Source organism: Neophocaena asiaeorientalis, unplaced genomic scaffold (genome assembly GCF_003031525.2).
Source record: "Neophocaena asiaeorientalis asiaeorientalis breed wild unplaced genomic scaffold, Neophocaena_asiaeorientalis_V1.1 scaffold45, whole genome shotgun sequence".
NCBI classification, from domain to species: domain Eukaryota; kingdom Metazoa; phylum Chordata; class Mammalia; order Artiodactyla; family Phocoenidae; genus Neophocaena; species Neophocaena asiaeorientalis.
Window position 1 is genome coordinate 4,832,651 of NW_020174642.1, and position 12,089 is coordinate 4,844,739.

Sequence of the window (12,089 nt, forward strand, 5' to 3'; positions counted from 1 at the left end):
AGAGTGGACTTCCCTGGCAGTCCAGTGGTTAGAGCTTCGCACTTACACTGCAGGTGGCACGGGTTCTATCCTTGGCTGGGGAGCTAAGATCCCTCATTCCACACAACGCAGCCAAAAAATAAAAAATAAAATAAAATTAAAATACCTGTTTGAGTCCTTGTTTTACAAAAATAAAAGGAAGAAGTAAACACGTTTACCCCCTTCCGTTTTTTACTAACTGACAGTTTGCAAAGCCCTTGCCTCTGTATTGTCATCGTCCCCAGCTTCCCTAAGGTCCTGGGGTGATGGGATTCAGAACGTTCTCTGACAGTCTCGGGACATTGACTGGCCCCATGGAGCAATGACGCCCCAGTCAAGGGAGCAGAGGCATCCAGAAGCTCCTGAGTTGCACACCCTGGTGAATAGTTGAGACCAAATCAAAAGAGGCAGGAATGGGGAAGGTCTGGCATCTCTCCTCTGGGGTCCTCACCCCCAACTGATCGCCATCAGGTAGCACTGGAAGAGGTCGATCGATGCACTCGGTGCAGAACTGAGCAGCTACTCACATCTTGGCACGTAGTGACATAAATTTTGCATTGATCTCAAAAGAAGTAAATCGGCTCAAAGCAATTATTTTTTAAACAGGAGGGACGATAAAATGCTGCTTGTCTAGGATGAAAGGAGGACAGGCTGCGAAGGCCCCTGATGAGGGGATCAGAAAGGTCTAGAGGGAACACTCTGTTCCCTCTAAGCTGATGAGCGTGGCTCATTCCAGGTCCATTGAAGTCCTTCCCATCTTTTAAGTTTTCTTCATTGTCCTTTATTAGCTCCATTTTTACATCAGGATACCGGTGCTCAGAGAGATTAACACCTGCGTAAAGTTGTACTGCCACTAACTGGCACACCCTGGACTGAAATCTGAGCCCTCTGGCTCCCAACAGTAGGCTGTGTTCTTTAGCAGGTACCCTTTGAGGCAAGTGAGTTTCACAGATGGGAAATGGGCTCAGCAAGATTATGTGGCCAGCCTAAACGAGGTTCTGCAACCTTGACAGTGGTGCAGAGATTCTGGCTCAGGGCTTTCTCTGGCTGTGCCCACCAGGACTCCTTAAGCTTGTAAGGTTTATCACTCAGCTAAGAAAGGAATATTAGAGATTCTAAACTAGATCATCTTGGCTGAAGAATAATGTCACGAATTTAGCTTTTATTTGGAGCATCAATATGAAATATGCCCTGTGTGTACAAACCACTTTTTTTTTTTAATACTTTTTAATCTCGAAGTAGATTAAGACTCACAAGAAGTTACACAAATGGTACCTGGTGTTCCCGTGTACTGTTCGTCCAGCTTTCCCCATGATAACATCTCATATAAGCATAGTCCCTCATCAAAACCAGGAAATCGATGTGGGAATATTACCATAACTCAACTTGAGATTTTTTCAGATTTCACCAGTTTCTACAATGCATTCTTTGTGTGTGTGTCTGTGTGTCTAGTTCCCACATACAAATTCTTGTAGCCAACACCACAGCCAGGATTTAGAACTCTTCCTTCGCTACAAAGCGACACCCTCACGTCACTCACTGCTTTGTATAGTCACACCCTCCACCCAGCGCTAACGCCTGGAAACCGCTGATCTGTTCTCCATCACTTTAATGTTATATAAATGGAATCATACATCATACGTATTACGTAAATGTCACCTTTTGAGATTAGCTTTTTTCATTTAGTACAGTGTTTTTGAGATCCATCCAAAGGCAAGTGGGGTATGTTCATGGGTGTATAAAGAGTTTGATCTTTTTTAATGAGTACTCATACTCCATTTTATGGATGTACCTCAGTTCATTTATCCATTTACCTGATGGACATCTGGGTTGTTCTAGTTTTTGGTTATTAGAAATAAAGCCTAGGGGCTTCCCTGGTAGCGCAGTGGTTAAGAATCCGCCCGCCAATGCAGGGGACACGGGTTCGAGCCCTGGTCCAGGAAGATCCCCCCATGCCGTGGAGCAACTAAGCCCATGTGCCACAACTACTGAGCCTGCGAGCCCGTGAGCCACAACTACTGAGCCCACGTGCCTAGAGCCTGTGTTCCACAACGAGAGAAGCCACCACAACGAGAAGCCCACGCACCGCAATAAAGAGTATCCCCCGCTCGCCGCAACTAGAGAAAAGCCCACGCACAGCAACAAAGACCCAGTGCAGCCAAAAATAAGATAAATGAAATAAATTAATTAAAAAAAAAAGAAGAAGAAATAAAGCCTCTGGCGATCCAGTGGTTAGGACTCTGTGCTTTCACTGCAGAGGGCCCAGGTTCAGTCCCTGGTCAGGGAACTAAGATCCTGCAAGCAGGGATAAATGCACAAGGGTTTATTTACTGGGTTCTATGGTAAACGTGTGTTTAACTTTATAAGAAACGGCCGAACTGTTTTCCAGAGTGGACGTACCATTTTGCATTCCCATTTAAACAGTAATTCAAATGTCATTATCCTTTTTTTTTTTACATTTTTATTTTTTAATATTTATTTATTTATTTGCTTGCACTGGGTCTTAGTTGCGGCAGGTGGGCTCCTTTTAGTTGCGGCTCGCCGACTCCTTAGTTGCAGCACATGGGCTTCTTAGTTGTGGCTTGTGAGCTCTTAGTTGCAGCATGTATGTGGTATCTAGTTCCCTGCCCAGGGATCAAACCTGGGCCCCCTGCATTGGGAACGTGGAGTCTTAACCACTGAGCCACCAGGGAAGTCCCTCGTTATCCTTTTGATGTCTTTAGAGATACTCCTTCTTTCATTCCTGATGTTGGTAATTTGCTTTCTCTCTTTTTTGGTCAGTCTTTCTAGAGGTTTATCACTTTTCTTGTTCTTTTCGAATAACCACATTTTAATTTGATTGATTTTTCTACATTATTTTTGTTTGTTTTGTTTCCAGTTTCATTTATTTCTGCTTTTTATTATGCCCTTCTTTGTCCTTGCTTTGGTTTTATTTTGTTCTTTTTCTGGTCTCGTGAGGTAGAGGCTTGGATTATAGATTTGAGTGTTTTCTTCTTTTATAATGTGAGCATTTAGTGCTATAAATTTCCCTCTCAGCAATACTTTAACTCCATCCCACAAAATCAGGTATATTGTAATTTTCATTCATTTCTTTATATTTTTTATTTCCTTTGATACTTCTTCACCCCATATCTAATTTAGAAGTTTGTTAATTTCCAAGTGTTTCTGGTTATCTTTCTGTTATTAATTTCCAGTTTGATTCCATTATGGTCAGAGAACATTCTTTGTAGGATTTAAATTTGTTGAAGTTCGGTTATATCATGGGTCGTAAAGCAGTCTTGGTGAATGTTCCACGAGCACGTAATGAGATGTATTCTGCTGGTGTTGAGTGGAGTGTTCTACAAGTGTTTATTAGATCCTGTTGCCTGAAGGTATTGCTCAGTGCTTCTATATCCTTACTGACTGTTTTCCTAGGAGTTCTATCAGTCATGGGATAGGGATGTTGAAGTTCAGCTACAGTTGTCAGTACTTATTCTTCTTTGAGTTCCGGCAGTTCTTTCTTCAAGTATTTTACACCTCTGTTGTTTGGTGCACAGACATTTAGGAATGTTATATCTTCTTGTTGAACTGACCTTACCACTGTGTAATGTCCCTCTTTGACCCTGGTACTTTCCTTTGCTCTGAAGTCTATTCTGTCCTATATTAATAGCGCCACTCCAGCTTTCTTAAAATGTTTGCATATTGTATCTTCTTCCATCCTTTTGCCTTTAACCGACTTATATTGTTATATATTTTTAAGTAGTTTTATCTTTTTTAAAAATTTATTTATTTTTGGTTGTGTTGGGTCTTTGTTGCTGCACGAGCTTTCTCTAGTTGCGGCGAGCGGGGGCTACTCTTTGTTGTGGTGTGCGGGCTTCTCATTGTGGTGGCTTCTCCTGTTGCAGAGCATGGGCTCTAGGTGTGCGGACTTCAGTAGTTGTGGCACGCGGGCTCAGTAGTTGTGGTTCGCGGGCTCTAGATCGCAGGCTCAGTAGTTGCGGCACATGGGCTTGGTTGCTCCGCAGCATGTGGGATCTTCCTGGACCAGGGCTCGAACCCGTGTCCCGAACTGCATTGGCAGGTGGATTCTTAACCACTGCGCCACCAGGGAAGCCATATTGTTATATTTGAAGTGAGTTTTGTGTAAGATAGCATACAACTGGGTCATTCCTTTTATCCATTCAACCAATCTCTTTTAATTGACATGTCATGTCAGGATATATTATGCCATTTTATTTATTTTGTTTGTTCCTTGTTTTTCATTCATTTTGTTTCCCTTTTCCTATTTTCCTGAGGTTACTTGAACATTTTTTTGGCATTCCATTTTGATTTATTTAAAGTGGTTTGGGGGTATATCTCTTTATATAGCTTTTTGCAGTGGTTGCTCTAGGGATTACAGTGAACATAGAATATACATACTTACTGTGGTCTACTAGTATCAATATTTTACCACCATTTGCTTTTCTCTTCTCCCATATTATATAGTTGTCTGAAATACTACATTTGCATACTAGAACCAAAGGAGATAGAGGTACACTTTTTGCTTTCACTGTCCAACATAAATACTCAAGAGGAAAGGATATTATGTATACTCATTTATTTACCCTTTCTATTGCTCTTTAGTCATTCCTGATGTTCCATATTTCCTACCATTATCATTTCCTTTCTGTCTGAAGAACATCATTTAGCCATTCTTTTAGTGCAAATCTGTTGGCACTGTTCTCCTTCATTGAGCCTTTTTTTTTCACCTTCATTCATCTTGGTTTGGTTTGGTTGTTTCTTTTTTTTCTTTCACCTTTATTCTGGAAGGATGTTTTCATTGGAAATAGAAAAATTCTGGGTTGAAGTTCTTTTCTTTCAGCACTTGAAAAATGGCAACTTCTTTCTGACTCTATGGTTTCTAATGAGAAATCTGCTATTATTCGAATTATTCTCCCTTTTAGGTAATGTATAATTTCCCTCTGATTGCTATCAAGATTTTTTTCTTTGTCTTTAGTTTTCAGAAGTTTGATTATGTGATTGAACATGATTTCTTTGGTTTTATCCCTTTTAGAGTTCACTCAGCTTGTTTTATTTGTAGATATATGTCTTTCACCACATTTGGAAAGTTTTCAGTCATTATTTTTAAAATATTTTTCCAACCTATACTCTTTTTTCTCTTTTTCTGTGATTCCAGTGCACAAATGTTAGCTCTTTTGTTGTCCCACTGGTCTATGAGACTCTGTTCATTTTTTTTTTTTTTCTGATATTTTCTCTCTCCTTTGTTCAGCTCACATAATTTCTATTGATTGTGTCCTGAATTCCCCTCTTCCTCTGTCATCTCCATTCTGCTCTTGAGCTCAACAGTAAGTTTTTCTATCTTGGTGATTCTATTTTTTAGTTCTAAAATTTCTATTTGACTTTTCTTTGTGTCTTGTATTATTTTGCTGACACTTTCTATTTCTTATTTGTTTCAAGCGTCCATAATTGGTTATTAGAGTATTTTTAGATAGCGGCTTTAAAATCCTTTTCCAATAATTCCAACCTCTGTATTATCTCTCCATTGGTGTCTTTTGGGTATCTTTTCTCATTCAAGTTGAGACTTTTGGCATTCCAGGTTACGTTCTTTTCAATTGCCTAAGCTGCAATAAAATAAAAAATTTAAAAACCACATGGAACCCACTTCCAGGTCATTCCTTAAGTCCAAAGGTTCCTACCCAGTCCTGCCACGTTTCCTTCACCTGTTTTCTGATAGTTGGTTTATGTATTTTTGTTCAAGGTTTTTGTTTGTTTGTTTGTTTGCAGTTAGATAAATAGGATGTATTATACTTACTCCATCTTGTCCAGAACCAAAAGCACAAACCCCTCTTTAAAAATGCCAACCTGTTTGTCATGTGTCTGATCTATGCACGATCCTTCATTTGGTCAGAGTATTTTTAAAGGCAAGAAGTAAAAACCCACTTAAGGGCTTCCCTGGTGGCGCAGTGGTTGAGAGTCTGCCTGCCGATGCAGGGGACACGGGTTCGTGCCTCGGTCCGGGAGGATCCCACATGCCACGGAGCGGCTGGGCCCGTGAGCCGTGGCTGCTGAGCCTGCGTGTCCGGAGCCTGTGCTCCACAACGGGAGAGGCCACAGCAGTGAGACGCCCGTGTATCGCAAAAACAAAACAAAACAAAACTCATTTAAGCTACCTCAAGTAAAGAGAAGTTTATTACTAATTTACTACAGCGAATCTTAAGCGGCATGACCATAGTTCAGCTATTTCCTATGGCAATTTGTCATCTTCCTAAGAAACCTTAAATTATGGGAAAAAATCACATTCTGCAAACAGTTATTTCAGTGGAGAAGTGGGGAAGACTGTTAGGGACTAGAGAGTTTACCTTTTTTTCTTTTTCCTGCAGGAATTAAAGTTTTGTCATGGTCATCAAATCTAAACTTTACTGAATAATTCTATTTTATTCACGCACTTCACTTGCCACTCCTCATCCCCAAAATATAGTGTCATCTGCCAACCAATCTATATGATCTCGTAGTTCCCTCACTCACCAAAGACTCTTCAGTTTCTGTGTCTCATGTTTCATATTCTTAGAAGAATAATTACATGTTTTTGATCACACACTGGATTTCTGGCTTGAGCCAGAAGTTGTTGCCTTTCTACTCAGCTGCAGCAGGGGAATAAGAGGAACTTGATTCACTTCTTTTTTTTTTTATTCTTTTTTTTTTTTTGATTCACTTCTTTAGCAAAAGCCACAAACTGCCGTGCCTCACAAAGAACAGTGCTGGGGCCAAACACGGGGCACAGAACCATTCTCCCAACACCCATCTCATGTATGAGGTTCTCATCAAATGTCAAAGCAATTGCAATTTTATTATTCCTCTTTGTCTAGTGAGAAACTCCAAACTGCATATTTGTGTGACATCTCTAAAATCTTCTTTCCTTAGAACGCCTGACAGACAATCTCAGAGTTGGACAGACATCCATAGCTGCTGCTCAGATGTTTCTTTTTTTCAGAGTTTTGCTGCTAAGAATATCTGCTCAACATTTGACTTCATTGTGGCCAATAATGGTCTCTGAATTGGTAAGTGCAAATATTTTACTCTTGAAAGCAAAATTGGAGCTTTTAGAAATGCTTTTTCAGGAATAATATTTCATATATATCTAATTTTATCTGCAGAATTTTCAGTCAAGTTGGTAGTGCATAGTCAGCTCTTGCTTAAATATAGATATTTTATCCTAGTTGCTCTCTCAACGTCAGTTATTCCAATTAATCTGTACCGTTTGATATATTTGCTTTTTTTTTTTTTTTTTGGCCGTGCCATGTGGCATTCGGGATCTTAGTTCCCCGACCAGGACATGGCAGTGAAAGTGCTGAGTCCTAACCACTGGGCCACCAGGGAACTCCCTATTTGCTATTTTTTAATTTTTTTTATTTTTTTTTAATTTTTTTCCTATTTGCTATTTTTTAAACTGTTTCTTTTCCCCCAATTTTATTGAGATATGTGTCATATAGCAGTGTGTGAGTTTAAGGTGTACAACTTGATTTGACTGAAGTATATCATGAAATGATTATCACAGTAAGTTTAGTTAACGTCCATGAGCAGGGATTGAACCCATGGTCCCTGCATTGGAAGCACGGAGTCTTAACCAGTGCATCACCAGGGAAGTTCCTTGTTTTATTTTTTTAGATTCCACTTATAAGGGAGATCATACAGTATTTGCCTTTCTCTTCTTATTTTACTTAGTATAATGCCCCCAGGGTCCTTCCATGTTGCTGGAAATGGTAGGATTCCTCCTTTTCGTGGCTGAATAATATTCCATTGTGTATATATAAAACAATTTCTTTATCTGTTTATCTGTTGATGGACATTTAGGTTGTTTCCATGTCTTGGCTACTGCAAATAATGCTGCCCATTTTTTCATTGGATTATTTGCTTTTTTTGGTTACTGAGTTGTATGAGTTCTTTATATATTTTGGATATTACCCTATCAGATATTTGGTTTGCAGATATTTTTTTCCATTTCATAGTTTGTCTTTTCATTTTTTTGATTGTTTCTTTTGCTTTATTTGCTATTTCTTACGGACATATAAATTTTAAACATTAAGCTAGGTTTACTCTCTCTCAAATAGTAACTTGAATTCACATTTTTTTTAAAGATTCAGACATTCATACAGCTTGAAGAAGATCTGAAAGAGGACGATGAATCATTGAGGTAAGTAGTACAGCAGTCTGCACACATATGAAGGTTAATGGACATCACCTTAAGACGCACGGCTATCTAACACTAAATACTGTTTTCCTGAAGTAGTTGTGAAGGGACCAGCTATTCTGACCATTTCTTAAAAGGAAAACCTTCTTAGGGACATTGCATAGGCAAAAGGACCACGGCAGATGTGAATGAATTTATAACAAGAGTTTCTTTGCAAATTTACAGAAACAGCAACAAAATCAACAGAATAAAAGTTTCAGTCTCTGATGGAAATGAGCCCTCGATGGGGGAGATACCCCAGAGTGAACTTATCCTATACTTATCAGCTTGCAAATTCTTGGACACAGCACTTTCTTTTCCACCTGACAAGATGCCGCTATTTCAGATGTAAGTCAGAGAAGACCACGTGTCTTCTTTGAAGCAGATGACTTTCTGTCCTCTTGAGCACTTTCACTTGTTCTTTCCTGTACAATATATAAGACGCCACAGCATGGGTTGCTAGTGGCCGAGGAGCCTGCTCAGAATACCAAGTTTCACATTACTTGCAACATCTGTGTTTTGGGGAATTTGGCTCACAGTAGTGTTTATGTACGGGTTTCTCTTTCTCTCTCTCTCTCTCTGTGTGTGTGTGTGTGTGTGTGTGTGTGTGTGTGTGTGTGTGTTTAGGTGGGTTTTGCTATTGGGTTCTTATAAAACAGAGTCACCCACTGGTGATCCTCACTGGGTTTGTATAATTTTTTTGTCTCTTTGTTTTTAATTAAATAAATGGAACTTGCCGTCTCCGATTGGCTCTGCCCTTGTGGGCTCACGTTTCCTGTAGGCTTAACACAGCTGCTCATATTGTCTAATTTCATGCCTGGCCCCAGATGCCACTTCTCTCTGTCCTATTTCCCCTACAGAGTGAAATCATGTAGAAATGTTTGTGGTTAGAAACACTAAGTGAAAGAAGCCAATCTGAAATGGCTACATACTGTCTGATTCCAACTCTATGATGATCTGTAAAAGGCAAGACTGTGGAGACAGTAAACAGCTGAGTGTGTGCCAGGCGGGAGGGGAGAGCGAGGCAGAGCACAGAGGATTTTTAGGGCAGTGAAACTACTTCGTCTGTTACATGTCATTGCACGCTTGTCCGAGCCTATGGAAGTTACAGCACCAGGAGTGAACCCTAAGGTGAACTCTGGACTTTGGGTGATGATGTTGAGTCCGTGTCAGTTCATCGATTGTAACAAATGTACCCCTCTGGTGGGTGTGTTGGTAGTCAGGGAGGCTGTGCACGGCGGAGCAGGCCCCAGGGCAAGTGGGAAACCTCTGTACTCTCTGCTCAATTTTGGGTGAACCTAAAACTGCTCTAAAAAAGAAAGTTGTTTTTTTTTTTAAGTGAGTTCCAATGTACATGCGTGTGCATGGCAGCATTAATCATAATAGGCAAAACGTAGAGAAATGTCCATCAGTTGACAAGCGGATAAATAACATGTGGTGTATCCATACAATTAAATATTCTACAATACAGAGAAATGAAGTACCGACACATGCCACAGCACGGATGAACCTTGACAATATTAAGTGAAAGAAGCCAGGCACAAACGACCATGTATTATGTGATTCCATTTATATGAAATGTCCAGTATAAAAAAAAAAATCTGTACAGACAGAAAATAGATGAGTGGTTGCCTAGATCAAAGGGGTGTAGTGGATTGAGGGGTGAGGGCTAACGGGAACAGGGATTCTATTTGGGGTTATGAAAATATCCTAAAATTGATTATGGTGATGGATGTACAATTCTGTGAATATACCAAAAGCTATTGGTTTGTACACGTTAAACCGGTGAATGTGATTTACATCTCAGTAAAACTGTTTATGACTCTTTAAGTGGGCTCCAAGCCAGCATGCCTGACCTCAGATTTTTCTCCTCCAGTTACAGGTGGGCATTTGTTCCAGAAGTAGACACAGCGGGCCCTGCCTTCCCGTCGGAGCTAGAGGAGAATCACCAAGAATGCAAACCCCACACTGTCAGGATTCTCGAACTTCTAAAATTAAAATATGGGGTAAATGTTTTCCTTTTTAACAGTTATATTTGTGGCAGAGGGGAGAAAGGCTAGGCAGTGAGTGAAGTACTTCATATGCTATTTGATTTTCATGACTTTGAACAGTTTTCAGAATGCCTCCTAACTGAATGTTCAAACTTGGAGATGGTTATAAATTTCATCTTTGTTTTAGCATTTGTATGTCACTTTCTCATCCCAGTTGCTAAGGGGTAAAGCCTCCTGGGTGACACAGTCCTGTAGAAGTAGTCTTGCCCACAGAGTCCCTCTGTGACTCAGAGGAAGAGCCTGCCAGAGAGGTGACAGTGGCCCCAGCGGGGTGGGCTCAGGGTGAAATCCTGGTGGAAGATGGCAGCTGAAGACCTAGGATTTGAGTTGATGCTGCTACCATCAGCGCTGACGGCGAATTTCATAAAGGACCCGTCTCTTAGCTTTCACCGCCTGCATGTGCCTCGCGTGCATCTCTAACCCTTAGCAAAGCCACGTCCTTGTGGGTTTTTTGCAGGAAATCAGCAGTTCCGATGAGATCACCGTGAAGAGCGAGTTCCCTCTTCTGCGCCAGCATTCTCTTTCCAGCGTTAGGCAGTTGACGCCATTCTTCAAGACTCTGAATAGTGCTTTTAAAACCCAAAGTAAACTGCCTACCGACACCCGAGGGCCTCTGCTTGTGGAGTCGCCCGTCGCAGATAGCTCAAGGGTCTTGAAGCAACTGGAAGAATGTGTTGAATACGATTTTTTGGAACATCTGGAATGTTAACCTTGTAAGCCGGAACTTGTTTAATCCATTTACTGAGACTTCGAGAAAAAACAGGATATATTCAAAACAAAAAAGGAGCCAGGATAGTGCTTTTAAACAAGTGTGTCTCAGTTTTGAAAGTAAATTTCAGATCATTTTTCTGGTAGGCACCAAAATACACCTCCCTGAATGCCATGTAATATTTTTAGATCTGAATTTATGTTTCTTCCTCAATTTATGTAAAGAAGTAAAATTAATATATCGTCTAATGGTGGCACAACATTTGTAATATAAAGTAAAGGATGAAGAGATCGGAGAGTTGTTTACTTTGTTGCAGATATATGGGTCCGTGTCAGTACACCTCTAAAAATCTTGTTGACTATTATCTTAACCTTTCTCACATACGTCCCTTTAAACGTTTATTTTGGTACCACATTTTTAAATGAAAATATTTTATTTTCTGAAAATACTAATTGCCCGTTACCACTGCCTATTCAGCAGAGGTGTGAGCTTGCAGATGTCTCATTGTATTTCACTCATGCCCATTAAAATCACATGTTCACACTCTTCTGCTGGGTAAGAAATACGTAGTTTTCAAATGTCTGACAGCTGTAGCCTTAGTTATGGCACCCCGGTGTGCCTGGCCAGCACTTTCCATTGAACATAAAGCAATCAGCGTGGTCATGGAGCCTCTGATGCCTGAAACTGTTGTCAGGGAAACTCACTCTTTGGACGCTTCCTTATTACTCTGTCATTTCTGGGATCTCTTTACCTCTCTGCAGACATTGCTGCTGATGAAAATAATCCCTTCCTAGGCACAGACTCCTCCAGGCTGGCAGCGTGTCATCCCACTCTTTTCGAGCCTCTTTGTCTCATGCCAACTTCCTTATTTAGACTCCCTCTTGGTGCCCATCCTCTGAGGTGAGCACTCCCACTCTGCGCCAGTGCGCGGGGCTTGCCTGCCAGGCCTGCCTAGCTCATGTCCCCTTTTCAGCCACCAGGGCGTCGTTCCATGACCTCATTTTCCGGGCCAGACGATGCAAACGGTCCTACCTAATGTGTGCTCTCAGATCCATCCTTTCTATAGACAAGGGTGTTTGGGAACTTGACCAACATTATTGGTTAA

The 12,089-nt window shown here is 40.7% G+C and overlaps 1 protein-coding gene across 5 annotated transcripts in view; it reads left to right on the forward strand.

Moving 5' to 3' along the window:
* Positions 1-11,279, forward strand: part of DOP1B (DOP1 leucine zipper like protein B) — a 110,112-nt gene extending 98,833 nt beyond the window's left edge. For 4 of the 5 annotated variants that reach the window (XM_024758196.1, XM_024758191.1, XM_024758192.1 and 1 more), the window contains 5 exons: positions 6,919-7,055; positions 8,133-8,188; positions 8,411-8,572; positions 10,101-10,230; positions 10,733-11,279. In XM_024758196.1, the coding sequence (XP_024613964.1) occupies positions 6,919-7,055; positions 8,133-8,188; positions 8,411-8,572; positions 10,101-10,230; positions 10,733-10,984 (737 nt within the window). In that variant the 3' untranslated portion in view covers positions 10,985-11,279. Of the gene's footprint in view, positions 1-6,918; positions 7,056-8,132; positions 8,189-8,410; positions 8,573-10,100; positions 10,231-10,732 lie in introns of those variants that run through there. The other variant, XR_003004965.1, reaches the window with a different exon arrangement.
* Positions 11,280-12,089: the final 810 nt, after the last annotated feature.